Here is an 18724-nt window from a genome sequence, read left to right on the forward strand (position 1 = left end):
ATATTAACCCACCCTCCCCTCCCCCCAAAAAAGACAAACAAAGTAGGCGCTTTTTGAATTTTTTGTTATAAATTCATTTTTGAAAGTGTATACCTCAAGCCCTGTGTGCTCTAGCACCCTGCAGACAGTTTTTGGCAGATTCCACTAAATTCCAGAAAAAGGTAATATTCCTCCCTTCCAAAATTCTTTTTTTTCCAATATTTGCTGCAATCTTGTGGAAACAGCCAAAACTAAATGTCTGCACACAGGGCCTGAGTTACACACTTTCAAAAATGAATTTATAACCAAAAAAATCAAAAAGCGCCTCTTTTTTGGGGGGTTTATTACAGCTCAGAAAACATATACTTAAATGTGTATCACGTTTAGCAGTGTTTTATGTAACTTCAAAGGGTTTCCTATAAATCTACACCACAATTTTGTATTTAGACCACTGTATGTGGGTATGGGAAGCTTTTCAATTTGGGTAGGCCAAATCCAGGTGAAAATGGTCCCAGAGTAATTTAGTGTAAATAACAAAGTGATGCATATCTCCAGAAAGTAGACATTCTAAGCTTTCAAATGGTTCCTTGCCTTGTTGGCAAGCTTTCAAAGAGCTCCTCCACAGACATTTAAAATTTAAAGTATATACTTGATGACACTGTCATTCCGGACCCTGATCAGGGTCCATGGAGTTTGATATGTGTTTCAGGTTGCTTGGCGTCTCTGTGTAACTCAAGTATCTACAACACCTTGTTATAAATGAAAAGCTATGCGTGCAAGCTATGGCCTTTTGTTATTGCTTAAGTAAACCCAACTGGATGACATCAGGGAAATTCTGATCATTTTTTCACCAAATAGTTCCTTGCCCTACTAACCGTAACCAATAGGAACTTGTCTGGCTACAGTGTGTTGGTAGTATAGTGAGCTAGTCATGCCATTGTACCATCATTCTGCACAAATGCACACGGCATGAGCAGATATGACTGGTGGTGAACATGGGGAATTCTGCAATCACCTGTAACCGCTGTTGCCCAACAAAGAAGGGACAGCCGTCAATCAACCGTAAAAGGGTCAAGTCAATCCACGACTATCCCTCACGCACAATATGGGATCTAAATCTGAAGAAAGGAGATGTTCTGGAAGTGATGGGAGAGACAGAGTACTGGTTGTACGTGAAGAGACGCACAGCTAAGGAAGACCAATCTAAAGGCTTTGTGGAGGAAAAGGGATATGTGCCTAAAGGCTTCGTCAAACCACTGGATAGCGTCGAGGCAGAGTTGTAAGTCCTTGAGTTATACGTTTGATCATTTGAGCTTGTGTGAATGAATAATATATAGAGTTACGCTTTGTGTTTTGAAACCTTGCCCTAAATGAAACTGGAATCACGTCTTTCCAGTTTCACAAGTTCTGGTGAAATAGTTACAGTGCTGTCACTGTTCAGTTTGTGTTTTTCTCATGAGAATGATCAGATAGGGTTTTGGAAATTACTGATAGAAAGCTAAGATATGGGCTATCAGGATGAATCTCATGAAAACGGTCATGAGAATAAGAAAAAAAAAAAGATTAAAAAAATTAAATAAATGAAAAATCCATTAAAAAATATATTTTTGTAACATTATTTTCATTTCAAATAAACACATCCCTGTGTTTAAAACAAATCTAATTTCCCCAACCTTTACAGACACCATTATTAAAAAAATTAAAAATCAGCATAAATATTACTGTGAACTAAACTTAAAAGTATACTTTGCAGATCTACAAATTTAATAATAAATAAAATGCAATAAATAGTACATTTAAATTGTATTTATGTGTAATTGTATAGACCTATACTTTTGCCTCAAGAAACTCCTAGTTTACTGCTTATTAAAGGGGGGGTGGGGGGAAGGGGGGGGGGTGGTTGACACTCAGTTTCAGTCAATCTCATGTCAATCTTGAGTGCCTATAGAGTAGTATTGCATCCTTCATATCTCCGAAAAGTCTTTAGTTTTATTATATTTATAAAAGAAAGATACGCTGTACCGAGGCCCTGTCCACACGAACACTGGTATTTTCAAAACCGCAGCTTTTTCTACGCGGTTTGGCTGTTCGTCCACACGCAAACGCAGTATCCGGTTACTGAAACCGGACTTTTTTGAAAACTCTGGCCAGGGTGAAGTTTTTTAGAAACTCCGGTTACAGCGTTGTCGTGTAGACGGTGAAACCGGAGATTTCGGCTTGTTAAGTCGAAATGTGCGCCGTTATCGCTTTTGTGTATACATGAGTGGAGTCTATGCAATGGCGGACGTAACTTTTAATAACTCTGCTAACAGCGCTTATTACATATATACAGATACATGCGCAGTTATCTCATTGTATTGCAGTTCAGAGGCGCCAGAATACAATAATACAACATAAGGCAAGTGTGTGAAGCTTCAGTCCACTTGAGCCCTACCCCTGTGTGTACAGTTACCTGTCACTGATTCCAAAGTAAACTTGTAGAAGGGTTTCACTGAGCCCATGGCATCCCTCAGTGCATCGGTGCCGTGGATGGGACCCATGTGGAAATCAAGCAGCCAATCATAGCGCGGTTTTGCGTTTTCATGCGTTAACCAATCAGGAGCTTGCTCTAGTAGTGACAACAATGAGGAGAAAATCTGTATATTAATATCTGGTTCAGACAATATGATTATCACTGTGATAACATTAAATGACATGAAACACAACCCAGTCTCTTTTTGTTAAATGCAAGTTTATGTATGATCAATAATACAAAAGTATAAGTAATGTATAACAAGCTATACATGAAATAAAGCAAACAATGCAGTCAAACATTCAAAGTCAGAGCTAGTTGGCTAACGTTACAACTGCAACGTACAGTTATAGCCTAAAAATATAAAGTAATGAAACTTATCTTTGCCCTCAGCCTAAACGATTTGCCAGGGAACAAATTATAGATCCATGAGACCAAAGATCGGCCGTTACAAGACGAATTATAGCTCGACACACACCACAGAGACATCAGAGCCAGCGGCAGACGGCAGAAGGACTGGCCGAGGAAAGGTTGCCCTCGCCGGCTTTGAAGAGCGCTGAGCGCCGCTGTCCGCTGGAGCTCACAACTCCGAAAACGGCAGATAAAATGTTCAAATAGGCACTCTTTATATAAATAAATAAATTTGCGTCTTTTGTGCAGTGAGCGAATTTCACACGCGATTCGTGCGAGTAAACTCAAAATGTACACGCGTCCACCAGAGTTTTCCAACCAAAAACACACATCTTTGTTGACATTGTTGATTTCGTGACATCCTATGACTGCAGCGCAGCCAGCTTCCCTAAAGTCGAGCACAGCGATATAATGGGCGTGCATTTGCTCTCTCGCTCTAGTCGCGCGCGCGCGCGCCCTACCGGGAGAAGAGCACGTACTTAAGGCCCATAGACATCATGGCCCGTACAAGGACATTCCGCCCCATCTGACGTCACATATACCCATACTCGAAAAAAACTTTCCTAAACTTATGAGAAACCGGAAGTATTTTTGGCACAGAAATACTCAATCAAACGTCCAACTTTTTTTTTTTTTTTTTAACTTTGCCCATGTTTAGCCTGGGAATCCAAGTCTTTAACAGTGTAAAAATCTCAGTATGCCCCCCCCCCCCCCCCCCCCCCCCCCCCTTAATAGTAAGGTAGTTTTTGTAGCATTTCAGTTTAGGTATTGAGTAGGATTAATGGATGTAGAATAAGGTCATGCAGAATAAGTCATCAATACAGTTGTGCTTTATAAGTACTAATAAACAGCAAATATCTTAGTAATATGCATGTTAATGAGCAACTAGTTAATAGCAAGTATTGAACCCTAAAATAAAGTGTTACCGATTTTTTTTTCTTTGAGATTCATCCATTATATTGTTTACTTTATTTTTCAGTTAATCTGTGGTACAATGTTGTTACACCAAATACTACATTGGACACAAATAAAAATGGACATAATAAAAACTAGTATCGATTGATTTTCAGATGGTATTTTGAGAATGTTAAAATGCGTATAGAGGCCAGGAGATGTCTGCTGAGACCCCAGAATTATGAGGGTGCGTTTCTCATCTGGAAGTGTCATGAGAATAATCAATACTACTTATCAGGTACATGTGATTCACACACACGTTACGTCTCAAGCCTACTGATTTCATTTATATACTATTTCTATACATATTTCATTAATATATTATATATTATATATACATATATATATTATGCTCTTTTGCACTCTTAACTAAATTGAAAAGAGATAAATGAATTAAACCAGTATCAATCTTGACTTTCAGAGCAGCTGAATAACATTTTCTATAAAACTGTAATGATTTCTTTTAAAGTGAGGAATGGACCTCATGCACGACATTACAGGATCAAACAGAGAGAAACTGACAAACAGTTTTTCCTTGTTCATCATACAACTTTCCAGACCTTGCGTGAGCTGATACAGTTTTACTCTGAAAATGAAGGCGGACTCTGTGCAAAGCTTTATGAACCCTGTGTGAAGGTCAGTGAAGATTTTGAACCTACAGATTATTGAAAGCAGGGCAGCATCCTGTGATTAATTTGACTTTGCAATCTGTTCATTACTCTTCTAGCTAGACCAGCCAACTCCTCTTACTCTGTCATTTGACACCAAATGGGAGGTAGAGAGAAGTTCACTCACCAAACTAAAGAAGCTCGGCAGTGGGGAGTTTGCAGAGGTGTGGCAGGGGCGCTGGAACCATACAACAGATGTGGCCATCAAAGAGTTCAAAGGTAATCAATAAATAGGTTAATTCAGTGGTTCTCAACTGGTTTTACTTCAGGTCCCATTATTTTACGTTGAATATTGAGTGGTGACCCAACAGTTCTTATCATACAAAAGAAAACTAAGTGCACAACTTGGTTAGACATAAACTTAAAATTCTATTGTGACAAGCAGGGCGAGCTAGAGTCATGTGCGAACGGCACGAGGCCGGTGGCGTGATTGCAAATGAGCGTCACCTGCGCGTCACACCCTCGTATCTCTCACGGATGAGCTCGGATGCATAAAAGGAGGAGCGACGACAGTGAAGGATGAGAAAAGTGCAGGCCTGGCCCTCGCCCACCCTGCTTGTCACATTTATATTTTTTTTACCCTTTCAATAATCTGTGAGATGGTGGTCCAGTGGGTTAAACCATGGAACTGATATGCAGAAGGTTGTGTCCTTGAGCAAGGCACTTTACTCCATGTTGCTCCAGGGGGATTGTCCCTGTAATAAGGGCACTGTAAGTCGCTTTGGATAAACGCGTTTGCCAAATGCATACATATAAATATAATATATAAATATAAATCTGCTTAAAGGGATAGTTCACCCAAAAATGAAAATTAGCCCATAATTTACTCACCCTCAAGTCATCCTAGGTGTATATGACGTTCTTCTTTTAGACGAATAAAATCTGAGTTATATTACAAAAGTCCAGGCTAATCCAAGCTTTAGAATTGGATTAATAGTTGCTCTGTTTTTGAAGTCCATAAAAAGTACATCTGCCCATCAAAAACATGCTCCACGCAGCTCTGGGGTGTCAATAAAGGCCTTCTGAAGCGAATCGATGCGTTTGTGTAAGAAAAATATCAATATTTACGGACAAATTGTTGAAAGTTCCCCTGCCGATCGAAAGACTAATGCGACCAGGTAGGCTCGTCATGACGTCACGTACGCATCTTGAGTTTCACTTTCAACATTCAACACTTTTCCACAGAAGTCGGTCGGCCGAAAGTTTATTTGAAAAAGTTTTAAATATGGATATTTTTCTTACACAAACGCATCGATTCGCTTCAGAAGGCCTTTATTAACACCCCGGAGCCACGTGGAGCACGTTATTTGACAGACAGATGCACTTTTTATGGACTTCAAAAACAGAGCAACTATTAATCCAATTCTAAAGCTTGGATTAACCTGGACTTTTGTAATATAACTTCGTAATATTTTATTCGTCTGAAAGAAGAATGTCATATACACCTAGGATGACTTGAGGGTGAGTAAATTATGGGCTAATTTTCATTATTGGGTGAACTATCCCTTTAAGCATTCATTTTGAGGTTGTGAGCCACCGTTTGAGAACCACTGACTCGTTCAACTCAAGCCAGGTTTGTGCATTTTCAGAAATATATGCACATACACAGATGAGCCAAAACATTGCGTCTACCTGCCTAATATGCTGTTGGTCTTCCGCGTGCTGCCAAAACAGCATCGTCCCACCGGGGCATGGAATCTACAAGAGCCCTGAAGATGTCCTGTGGTATCTGGCACCAAGACGTTAGCAGAAATCCTGTAGGTTGCAAAGTCGAGCTGTCGGGGATCAGACTTGTTGGTCCAGCACATCCTACAGATGCTCAATTGAATTGAGATCTGGTGAATCTGAAGGCCAGGACAACAACTTGAACTCTTCATCAGGTTCCTCAAACCATTCCTGAACAATGTGTGCAGTGTGGCATTATCCTGCTAAAAGAGGCCACTTCCACCAGGGAACACCATGTCATGAAGGGGTGTACCTGGCCTGCAACAATGTTTAGGTAGGTGGCACCACGTGTCAAATTTTTTCCATATGAATGGCCGGACCCATGGTTTCCCAGCAGAACATTGCCCAGAGCATCACACTCCCTCCATCGGCTTGTCATCGTCCCACACTGCATCCTGGTGCCATCACTTCCCCAGGTACATTGTGCACACATACATGGCCCTCCACATGATGTAAAAAAAAAAAAAAAAAGTGACTCATCGGATCAGGCACCCATCTTCCACTGGTCCAAGGTCCAGTTCTGACGCTCAAATATCCATTGTAGGCATTCTCGACAGTGAACTTGGTCATAAGGCACTCTAATTTGTCTGCGGCTACACAGCAGAAGAGTGCGATGCACTGTGTGTTGTGACATTCCCCCCATAACCATCTTTAAAATTGTGTGTGACTTGTGCCACAGTAGACCTTTTGTTGGCTCAGAATGGATGGGATAGCCTTCCTTGCACTCGTGTATCGATGAGGCTCAAGCCCCGTTCACACTGCCAGCGACACGCAGCGACAGAGCGACACGATCCCATTAATTTCAATGGAGCGCTGGTGACTTCTGGTGACACGAGCGAGCAGTGACCGTTGGCGACAGAATGTGGGCGTGTTAAGCGACGCGAGACATGCGACAAAAGTTCAGAAATTTCAACTTCATGCAAATGAGAAGTGATTTTCGCGAGCAACAACCAATAGGAGTGAAGTCAGTGGAGTGCACGTGATCCGTCTGCTGTACTGCTACTGCGGTGTCGTGTAAAGATGGAGGAGGGTGATCTGCTAATGACGTTTACAGGCACCCCGCAGTGGGAACGCCCACTAGCGACATGAATCTCTGGCGCTGGCGACATACAGTGACAAAATCGCTGGCGGTGTGAACGGGGCTTTAGGCGCCCAACACCCTGTAGCCGGTTTGTGGTTGTCCCTCCTTGGACACTGTTGGGAAATTCTCACCACTACTGACAGGGAGAAACCCACTAGACTTGCCGTTTCAGAGATACTCTGACCCAGTCGTCTTGCCATAACAATTTGGCCCTTGTCCAAGTCGCTTAGATCTTTATTCCTGCAACACATTGATTACGAGAACTGTTTGTTTCCCAGATCTACCCAGATCTTAATATGTGGCCTTGTTAGGAGATTATCAACTTCAGCTGTTTTGGCTCATCAGTGTATATAAAAAGCACAGCTCAAATTATTTTAATTGGTTTGTTTTGTGATGCAATTTTTGTCTGTATTTTTTTTACTTGCAGTTGTCAATTATCCATATATCAAAACAGAGATTGACATCATGAAAGAGCTTCACCATGAGCGTTTGCTGAGGCTCTATGCTGTGTGTACCACAAGTGAACCCGTCTGTTTAGTGACAGAGCTCATGAAAAATGGCTCTTTAAAGACATTTCTCATCAGTAAGTGAACTAATATTAACTCGTATGCAGATAATAAACACCACAGATACCTTTATCTTAATCTTTATCTTAACTGTCACATTGCTTTTAAAGAAAAAATCAATACAACTGAAGAGATATAAACATACGCTTTTATCTTTCCCCAGGCCACAAAGAGAAACAAGATATAGAGTTTTCGCTCATGATGGATTTTGCTGTCCAGGTAACTTGATTTCTTTGAGAGTAATTCAGTTGTCTGGACTGTATCAAATATCAAAAATCATTTGGCTTGGCTTAGCTTAATATGAAACTGATTTATTTCTGAATGAAACAGGAGAATCAATGGTGGGAAATGTAGGACAGGATTTTATTGATTTTATCGATTAGAATGGTGAAAAGTAACTTAAGTTACGTAATCAGATTACTTTTTCAAAAAAGTAACACAAGTTACTTTTTCAAATTTATTTGACTGACAGCTCTCTTGTCCACATGTTTAGAGGAATCGTGAGTAAGTGTGTGTGTGTGTGTGTGTGTGTGTGTGTGTGTGTAAACATGAGGGTTATTGTAATTCTATACTAAATGTGAGCATGCATTTACTCATCTCACTTGCACAAAAAATATTCAGTATTCCTCAAAATTGAATAAAATCAGTCAAATGAAAGACCAGAATACTATGCAAACCTCCAATAATTAAATTTTAAATAAAACAAATATTTTTTATGCATTTAACCTGACTTTATTGACCAATGTCTTGTGGCTGACCTTCGATGATTCAGTTAAACCATGAGAAAATATGACTTTTTTGTTTTTATTGGTGAAGAAAGTTTTAAACCTTTTTCTCCAGTGTCCTATTCTTCCATTATCCAGAATGGATGCACAGCTGAAAGGTTTGTTTGAGCTGCGCCCTCTACTGTACACATGTGAATTTGCAATTTTCTTAAAAAGTAACTGAGTAATGCAATATTGTAATGCATTACTTTCCAAAGTAACTTTCCCCAACACTGCATATAACCAATATATATCAATATAGTCTTTCTAAGCAGTTCATGAACTTGTTGCGCCGTTGGTTTATGCGGCTCGACACAGCAACATTGATATTTTTATTAGGGGGAGAGTGTTCATTATTATTTTTGCAATTCCGTTCAGTTCTGCTGTCATGCAGGATCAGCTGCTCCTCATTATTCACAGTGATGTTTCTTCATTTTCTCGCTCCTCTGTCTTCCAACCCATGACCCGAAAATCAATCATCATGAAGGACATGTCTCTAAATGCACTCATGTCAGTGAGAAAAGAGGAAAGAGGAAGCCCTCATACATTAACCCACACATACATTAAACACTCATTCACATCTGGCACAAGGACAGCAGTGCATCTTGCTTTATTAAGGCTGATTTAAGCACATCGAGATAATACAGCAGCGCTGTATTTCATCTTTTTTCCATCAGGGATCTTTTTAGTTGATGCTAAACTAAGGCTGTATCTACAGTATGTCTTGAAGAGCGATTCGAGAGCTTCTCAAACAAGAAAAGGCGTTGGGCAGGACTTGATTTTGTCCATGGAGAATTGGATTGTGGTTTGCTATTGGTCAATCTCATGCTAGTGACAGGTTTCCCCACCCTCGCACCAACACATCACAGAAGAGAAGAGGGAGGGAAAATTATTTTGATTAAAGATTACAAGGGCACGTGAAAGAAAATAATGATGAGCATGAATATTTATTATAAATACTGCAATGCTTTCAATTATTTTGACATTGACAAGCACTGTAAAGCCCCCTAAAAGTTTTACTTTAAGTCAAATATTTGGCAAGTATAAGAATTTAGGGGGAACAGTTCAGCTATTTCTAATTATTGGGGCAGTCTTGTCCCCCTCAATGTCTATGGTGATTAAGGCCCTGTGTAAACCAATTCTTTATTTTGTTGAATCTCTCAGATTACAGAAGGAATGATTTACATTGAGAACAAAATAGTTCACAGGGATCTGAGAGCTGAGAACATTCTGCTTACCGATATGCAAAATTGCAAAATAGCAGATTTTGGACTCGCTCAAGTTAATCTACCAGGAAACAGGATTTCATCAGGTGAGATATTTGATATGTACGTTTCATGCAAACAAATGATAAGACAAACAAAATGTATACGACAGTTCTCATGTACCTGCAGATGCTAGGGTCCCTGTGAAATGGATGGCCCCCGAGATATTTGATAACCAGGAGTACACAAGCAAGAGTGACGTCTGGTCTTTCGGCATCCTTTTAACTGAAATCGTCACGTATGGAGATGACCCATACCCTGGTAAACATGCTTATTTCGTAATATTCTCTGCAAATGGTTAAAGTCCCCCTGTAGTCAATAATTGTATCCCTTAAAACTCATCTTAGATCTCCAAAATGACATAAAAAAAGAATTTCCTGTGAAAAACATTCTTTGTTCCTTAAAATAGCTTAATTGTAAGTCTATATCCTTGGTACATTTATTATACGTAGATTCATGAATATAAAAAATTAGCCCAGCCCACACTCACTCGAGCTCAGAAATAGAGGGTATGCATGTGGTGTCACTTTTGGCCGGAGTCCCTGCGGTTACGCCCACTGAGTGGCAAAAAGTGGCAGCATTGGTTTTCATTGTGAATGCCGTGAAAAACACATCTAAAATGGGAAAGAGCTTTGATTAGATTTGTTAGATTGACTGAATAAATAGATTTGACAAGAAATCTGAGGTATATTTTTGCAGACTGCAGCTACAGAAATGAGAAGCAAATGGATCCAGGCCCGGTTCTATGGGGGTGCTAGAGGGTGCTAAGCACCCTTAAATGCAAGCAAAAGCACCCTCAGTTGATACTGTAATAATATTGGCGAAACAGATTTGGCAGATTTGCTAATTTGTGTCTGAGCTCTGGAGAGCGTCAAATGCATTTATTTACAGCGTGTTCTTGAAGCGGTGAGTAATGTAGCCAATCACAGATAGATGTTGCTCTCTCGAACACGATCAGAATCTCACCGCTCAAAACGGCAGTTTTTATTCAGTGCTGAGTTAATGCAGGCTTGCGAAACCTCTCATTAATAAACAAAGTCAAGACAAGATGTAAGAGACTTATTGTTGATAACTTCATTTTTATAACGGAACTTTGTGAGATCGCGATGAACTGACAAAGCAACAGCATTTTAGTGATCGTAGCGATCTTGGCTCTCTTTCGAGGCTACAGTCTATAACATTCATTGAATAAAACTATTGTTGCTAAGAGGACTGACGGCCAATTGGATGCTGCAAAGTTTCGGAATTGACATCTAAAAATAAATGCCACTCTGCACGAGACAGAAATATCCTCCTGTCCCAGAACAGAGGTTTTGCCTCTGTAGGACAGATTATAATTATATTTGAGCAAATTTCTAACAAAGGTCTGGATATTCTTATGAAATATAAGACATTCTATGTCTATGTGTAAATTATTATTACACGTCTTTTTACATTACATATTGTCCCCAAAAACTTTATTATGCAAATTAGATACAGTGTAAAGATGCATTGCCTAGAATGGGAATGGCATTTGTGGTCATGTTTACACACATATTGCATAAAGTAAAATGGTATATCAAATGATTCTGTATCTTTCATTAAAAAAAAATTATTGGTGAATGAAAAAAAAATCCCATTGTGTGTATATTCATGTATTTAAATTTTCTCAATAAATGGGTTCTGGTGTCCTACAGAGCAGAGGATATAGCGTATAACATAGGAATAAAAAAATAAATTAAAAAAAAACACACATATATATATATATATATATATATATATATATATATATATATATATATATATATATATATATATATATATATATATATATATATATATATATATATATATATATATATATATATATATATATATATTAGATTAGATTAGATTCAACTTTATTGTCATTACACAAGTACAAGTACAAGGCAACGAAATGCAGTTTAGGTCTAACCAGAAGTGCAATAGCAGCAAGTGCAGGATATACAACGTTTGCATAAGTGCAGGACATGGATATGTACTGAATATATATAAATATATCTACAAATAGAGAGATGGTTATTACTATAAACAGAATTTACAGGTGAATATGTACAGTGAATAATATACAGATGGTTACTACTATAAACAGAATTTACAGGTGGATATGTACTATGAATATAATATAATATACAGATGGCTATTACTATAAACAGAATTTTACAGATAGAGGTATACAATGAAATGTTAGGCTAAAATGAGGAATATGGCAGTGGATTAAGGTAGTGCAATAAATGATGGACAGAAGCTATCCGAAAAAAAAGTGTAAAAGTGCAGTGGAAGTGATTGCATATTACAGTTAGAAGTACGGTGCAAAATACAAATGTAAACAGTTGGTACTGTAAATAACAGTCGGCAGTGCAAATTAGCATAATCCAGTTACGGTATGGTAGTGCAAAATGCATAAGTAAACAGTTGTTACTGTAATAAACAGTCGGTAGTGCAAATAACAAAGTGAAGGTGGATGTGAGGTAGGAGAGTTATCAGTATATGAGGGGAGTGGATCAACGGGGGTTTGAGTTCAGTAAGGAGACAGCTCTGGGGAAAAAACTGTTCTTTAGTCTGCTGGTCCTGGTCCGGTGGATCCTGAAACGCCTGCCGGAGGGCAGGAGAGAAAACAGTCTGTGGGCTGGGTGAGAGGAGTCCTTGAGGATGCTGCGAGCTCGATGCAGACAGCGTTTCCTCTGGATGTGCTCGATGGCAGGTAGTGGAGTCCCTGTGATGCGCTGGGCAGTTTTCACCACCCGCTGCAGTGCCTTGCGCTCCGCAACAGAGCAGCTCCCATACCGCACTGCCACACAGTTGGTCAGAATGCTTTCTATTGCGCAGCGATAGAAGTTCACCAGGATAGCTGCGGAGAGCTGATTCTTCCTCAGTGTCCTCAGGAGGAAGAGGCGCTGGTGAGCCTTCTTGACCAGGCTGGAGGTGTTGGTTGTCCACGACATGTCCGCCGAGATGTGGATCCCCAGGAACTTGAAACTGGAGACACGTTCAACAGCCATTCCATTGATGTGGATGGTGTCGTGTGTGCCTCTTGACTCCTTCCTGAAGTCCACGATGAGCTCCTTCGTTTTGGTGGTGTTGAGGAGCAGGTTATTTTCGGTGCACCATGTGGCCAGGTGCTGGATCTCCTCCCTATAGGCAGTCTCATCGTTGTTGCTGATGAGACCAATCACCGTAGTGTCGTCCGCAAACTTGACGATAGAATTAGATCCATACACAGGCTTGCAGTCGGCGGTGAAGAGGGAGTAGAGAAACGGGCTTAGCACACAGCCCTGTGGTACACCAGTGTTAAGAGTGATCGATGTGGAGCAGGTGAATCCTGAACGAACATTCTGGGGTCTGTCAGTTAGGAAGTCCAAAATCCAGTTGCACATCGAGGTATTGATGCCCAGGTCTCCAAGTTTGGCTATTAACTTGGTTGGGATGACAGTGTTGAATGCTGAGCTGAAGTCAACAAACAGCATGCGTGCGTAAGTGTTCTTATTGTCCAGGTGAGTGAGCACAGAGTGCAGTGCCATGGAAACGGCATCCTCTGTGCTCCTATTGCTGCGGTAGGCAAACTGGTGTGAGTCCAATGTGGATGGTAGAGAGTCTTTTAGGTGTTCCAGGACCAGCCGCTCAAAGCACTTCATGACGATGGGTGTGAGTGCTACAGGGCGCTAGTCATTAGGGCACCTCGGGTTAGAGTGTTTTGGCACTGGCACAATGGAAGTGCGTTTAAAGCATGAAGGTACAGCTGCTTGGGCAAGAGGCAGGTTGAAAATGTCTGTAAAAACCTCAGCGAGCTGCTCCGCACATGCCCTGAGAACACGACCAGGGATGTTGTCTGGTCCAGCAGCCTTGTGCGTGCTGATCCGGCTCAGTGACTTGCAGACATCTGTGGTGGAGAGTGTGATTGGTGGGTCAGCTGAGGGTTTGAGCTTGGTGGCAGTTTCTCTGTTGTCTCTTTCAAAGCGAGCATAAAAGTGATTTAGCTCGTTCAGGAAGTTGACATCAGTGGCTGCGGGGGTGGAGTGGGGGGGTTTGTAGTCACTGATGGCCTGGATGCCCTGCCACATGCGTCAAGGGTCAGAGTTGGAAAAGTGACCCTCTATCTTTAGCTTGTAGCAGTGCTTGGCCTTTTTGATGCCCCTCTTCAGGTTTGCTCTGGATGTACTGTAGGCTTGTGCATCTCCTGATCTTAAGGCAGTATTGCATGACTTCAGCAGGAGTCGCACTTCCCTGTTCATCCATGGCTTCTGATTTGGGTATGTGGTGATCTGTTTCTGGGTTGTAACACTGTCAATGGTGGTATTGATATGATCCAATACAGAGGAGGTGTAGAAGTCAATGTCCGTGTGAGCGCCACTGGTGGCTTGAAAAGCAAACACACTCCAGTCTGTGTGTAGAAACCTTTCCTGGAGTGTGGAATCAACCCTCGCAGGCCACACCTTGATGGTCTTCACTGATGGCTTCACACGATTGATGAGGGGTGCATATTTGGGGATGAGGAACAAAGAAAGGTGATCTGACTGTCCCAGGTGGGGGAAGGGTGTCGCAACGTAAGCGCCAGCCATGTTTGTGTAAACATGGTCTAAGGTTTTGTTTCCTCTGGTGTGGCAGGAAACATGCTGGTGAAACTTGGGTAGCACTGACTTTAAGTTTGAATTATTAAAGTCACCTGCAACAATAAAAGCAGCTTCCGGGTGATCAGTCTGTTGTTTACTGATGGCTGCATGAAGTTCTTTCATAGCAAGCTTGGCATCAGCATCCGGGGGAATATAGGCTGCAGTTATAATGGTGGAAGTGAACTCCCGCGGTAGATAAAACGGTCTACATTTAACCATGAGAAACTCGAGGTTAGCTGAACAATGACTCCCAACAATAGCAGAGTTTGTGCACCAGGCTTTGTTAATGTAAATGCACAATCCACCACCTCTAGTCTTACCGGAGCCATCTAATGTTCTATCCGCCCGGACCGTGTGGCATAGCTCAATAGCGGTGTCCGGTATTCCGCCGTTTAGCCAGGTTTCCGTGAAGATTAGGACGTTACAGTTCAAAAGTTTCTTGCTGTGTGTCATGCTGAGTCGAATCTCCTCCATTTTGTTCACTAGCGACCGTACATTGGCAAGGAAAATACTGGGTAAAGAGAGCCGATGTGGGGTTAGCCTTAGCTTAGCTCTCAGACCTCCGCATAGCCTCGGGTGTCCTAGCGATCTCAGGAAGGAGTCGAAGATTGTCCATAAAACTGTCGGAAATTCGCAAACCAATATCCAAAATCTCACCATGGGTGTACGATGTTAAGGCACAACTATTCTGAACGAACAGACCCGAGATGAGCAGGAAAAATACCGCAAAATTGCAGAATCTGGAGAGACCCAGAGCCTCGCGAACTACTCGCGCCGCCATCTTGGATCATATATATATAAATGTGTTTTTTATGCTCCAAACAATGTAATGACCAAAAAAAATTCTAAATTCACAAAACCTTTTTTTCTGGTTTTCAGGAAGATGACATTTTAAAACACTAGTAACGCATTAAATTAATGTAAAGGCAGACTAATAGATTAATAGAATATTTTTGAAATTCCAATTATTGGTAAAAGTGATGACTTGTAAATAAATAATCATACATTTCTCACTGTACACTGCTATGGTGAAGTTGTTGCTTAGCCTATCTGCACTTTACTAGAGCACCCCCAGTAATTTAGCACCCTCAGTGAACTGATTCTGTAACCGGGCCTGAATGGATCACTGAAATTTACAGAAACAACTAGTGATGGAGGTCTACTGTTGCTGTAGTGACAAACAATTGGTTGTTTGTCCTGTGGATATTTTGAAAAAAGGTTTGCTTCACTTCATACATTCAGTTTAACAGCTGTGTCCCTGAACTACACACACATACGCTTAAATAATGTTCTGAAGTATGAATTGCTGGTCAAACGCAATTGCAAAACGTTCTGAATCCACTTGTGATCTCAGCGATTTCTCAGTTGGTAAAACAAACAGACATTATCTAGAGAACAACCAGCACTGTTTTTCAGTTGTTTTCCTCTGAACATGCGCTAAATGGATGTCTGACTGTTTCGTTGCTTTTTGGAATTGTCAGATTTAAAACCTCTAGAGATAGTAGGCTTTACTCGTTCTGCGGCACCGGGTGCTCTCACTGATGGTCGGAAAGGTGCGTAATAGTTACTTTTTAGTGTTAAATAAAAAACCCTTTGTGCGTACCCTCAGATGAAATCCTGTAGGTGTCCATGCTTTCTCCATACATGCAAAAAACTTCTCAGATAATATATTGTTTGACCAATTCAGAGGCAGCCAAAATGAGAATTTGAAATGGACTTAATAAAGTTCTCTCTATGAATATGTTGCACTGACATATTGGCTGTTTTGCCACTCAGTCCCGGCTGAGGGGGCGTGTTCCGGCGGGAAAGTGGCGTTAATGCATACCCTCTATACAGTCGGCCAACTTATAAATGCTAAATGCTGCACAATGGTGCCCTTTACAAAGTTGGACACATAACGGTAATTAATATGATTATCCTTTTGCTGGACTACATTATTAAACAGCTAATAATGTGTTACTAATGTTACACAAACCATGTTCCCTTTTGACATCATCTCAGTCTGCCTTCAGTATCAATCAGTATCCTTAGAAACGCTTTGAACAACTCAGAATGTCAGTGGAGATTTATCATATCAACAGAAAAATATACCTGGTGGCTCTTGAGACTCAGTCCACTGCTTCAGAGAATAGTTAATGATATGCTAAAGTCCACCCTTACGAAAATGAACCATGGTTTTACTCCAAATAAAACCAAAAAAAAACAAAGGTTATTATAGTTAAACCATGGCAACCACAAATTAACCATGGCTTTGCTACTCTAAACATAGTTTAGCCATGTTATTTGTGGTAAAACTGTGCTTATATAAATGGAAATCAATTAGCCAAAAAAACATGGTTACTACACTTTTACCATGGTTAATTTTCGTAAGGGCACATGGTGACGTGGTTGGTTACAAGCTAGTTTGAGACGTCAGAAACACCAGCAATTTCGAACTGCATCTTTGGTTCACTGCAGTTTTAAAGAGAAAATACTCAACAATGGTGTTGACTTATGAATTTGCACATGGTTTGTCTTAAAGCATATTAAAAAAAACCACCTAGACATACTAGGCTATAAACAACATTAAAAACTTGATTTTCACCAAAGGGGGTCTTTAAAAAAAAAGAACAAAAATCTTGGTTAGGTGAACATTAGGGAAAACATTACGGAATTGTTACATTTTATCATTTTGCAAACATTACGGGAACGTAACTTTTGAATGTTCTCTGAAAGTTCTGAAACCAGTAATAACGTCCAACTAAAACATTTCAGAAAAGTTCAATTTGTGATGTATAAATAACATTCTTGTGCTAATGTTCTTCAAACGTTATTAAAGACCAGATAACTTTGAATGAACGTTCTATTAATGTTACTGACCGAACGTTTGTTCCTTAACATTTTGAGAGATTAGCCACATTTCTGAGAACATTCCCTGTTAGCTGGGATTGCATCTCACCCAACTCTGGTATATTTCTTCCTTCTACAATCTCAGGTCAAAACAAAATGACATGCGTTCGAGCCATTCAGAGAGGAGAGCGGATGCAGCGACCGCCTGGCTGTCCCGAAGCGCTCTATGACATTATGCTGCTGTGCTGGAGGTCAAACCCTAAAGAGAGGCCAACATTTACAGAGCTGCAGGAGAAGCTGATGGCTCTCATCCATGAGCCTGTTACTGAACTGGAGTAGACATTGTAGACACGAGAGTTGAGGAATACAGTAGCTTATATGTAATCAACAAGTATACATTCACTTACGTAATAGTTAATCGCACAAAAAAAAAAAAAAATCTACTGAAATGCATTATAAAGCAATTAAGAACATTTTAGTCCCAAATTTATATATGTACTAAAATGTTCTTAATTGTCATAAAAAAGTCACAATATTAATGGATTTTGGGGTGATGTGACATCTCGACAGGTTTCATGAGACTCATCCATATACTATACACTTCACAGGTTGATACATAAATCTCTCATGCACATGATTATGAAAGACTATTACTAGTATTGCAAATTAGTTTTACTAAAGGTGATTATGAAGTTGGTTAGTTTCCGAAAAGCTGTTTTAATATTGCTGACTGACAAATGTAGAAATGGAATGTTAGCTTTCAACATTTGGTGACAGCAGAGCCATTGCAAGTGAATGTTCGATTTTTAAACTCCTACATAAATTGTAAGAGTATGTATCTTCCATGACCTGATAAAGAACATTGTAGTGTAGTAATGTAAATCTTTAAAATGCCTGGGCTGTTGCTACTGTAAGTGCACTTTTTTAAAGACAGGTTTCCTACTTCCTTCTGAGAACATTTCAAAAGACTTTTACATTGCTAAAATGTTTTAACAGCTCTAAACACTTGTGAAATGAAAATGAAAAATGCTCAAATTCTTTGACAGATTCCTAATCATATAAGAATACACTGTGACTATAAAATAAGCTTTACAGTACATATTATTCTTTACAATGAAGTATAGTATATATATTTTTTTAACGTTCAGCATACTAGAATGATTTTTGAAGGATCATGTGACTCTGAAGACTGGAATAATGATGCTGAAAATTCAGCATTACCATCATAGTAATAAATTACATTTTTAAAATATATTAAAGGCTCAGTATGTAATTTTTTAACGCTAGGGGTCACTTATAAAAAAAATTGGTGTAGCTTGATGACGCCTTGATTTCTCGG

The 18724-nt window shown here is 40.0% G+C and overlaps 1 protein-coding gene across 2 annotated transcripts; it reads left to right on the plus strand.

The window, feature by feature from the left end:
* Positions 1-880: 880 nt before the first annotated feature.
* Positions 881-18631, plus strand: LOC307136147 (tyrosine-protein kinase Src42A). 2 transcript variants are annotated; one of them, XM_079832932.1, is made up of 9 exons: positions 881-1258; positions 3973-4094; positions 4326-4492; positions 4584-4743; positions 7758-7913; positions 8060-8115; positions 9825-9972; positions 10055-10186; positions 17531-18631. In XM_079832932.1, exons 1-9 carry the CDS (start codon positions 975-977, stop codon positions 17722-17724), a joined length of 1419 nt encoding a protein of 472 aa, XP_079689058.1. In that variant the 5' UTR covers positions 881-974; the 3' UTR covers positions 17725-18631. The 2 variants fall into 2 exon arrangements, with proteins under 2 accessions (XP_079689058.1, XP_079689057.1); XM_079832931.1 differs by having other exon boundaries at positions 927-1258; positions 4278-4492.
* Positions 18632-18724: the final 93 nt, after the last annotated feature.

This window comes from Gobio gobio (assembly GCF_949357685.1).
Source record: "Gobio gobio genome assembly, chromosome: 13".
NCBI lineage: Eukaryota > Metazoa > Chordata > Actinopteri > Cypriniformes > Gobionidae > Gobio > Gobio gobio.

Bases quoted from the DNA above. Each gene is read 5' to 3' on its own strand.
- LOC307136147 (XM_079832931.1), top strand. From the start codon at position 975: ATGGGGAATTCTGCAATCACCTGTAACCGCTGTTGCCCAACAAAGAAG. The intron at 4,493-4,583 runs GTCAGTGAAGAT...TTACTCTTCTAG, and splicing joins TTTATGAACCCTGTGTGAAG to CTAGACCAGCCAACTCCTCT. The intron at 9,973-10,054 runs GTGAGATATTTG...ATGTACCTGCAG, and splicing joins AGGAAACAGGATTTCATCAG to ATGCTAGGGTCCCTGTGAAA.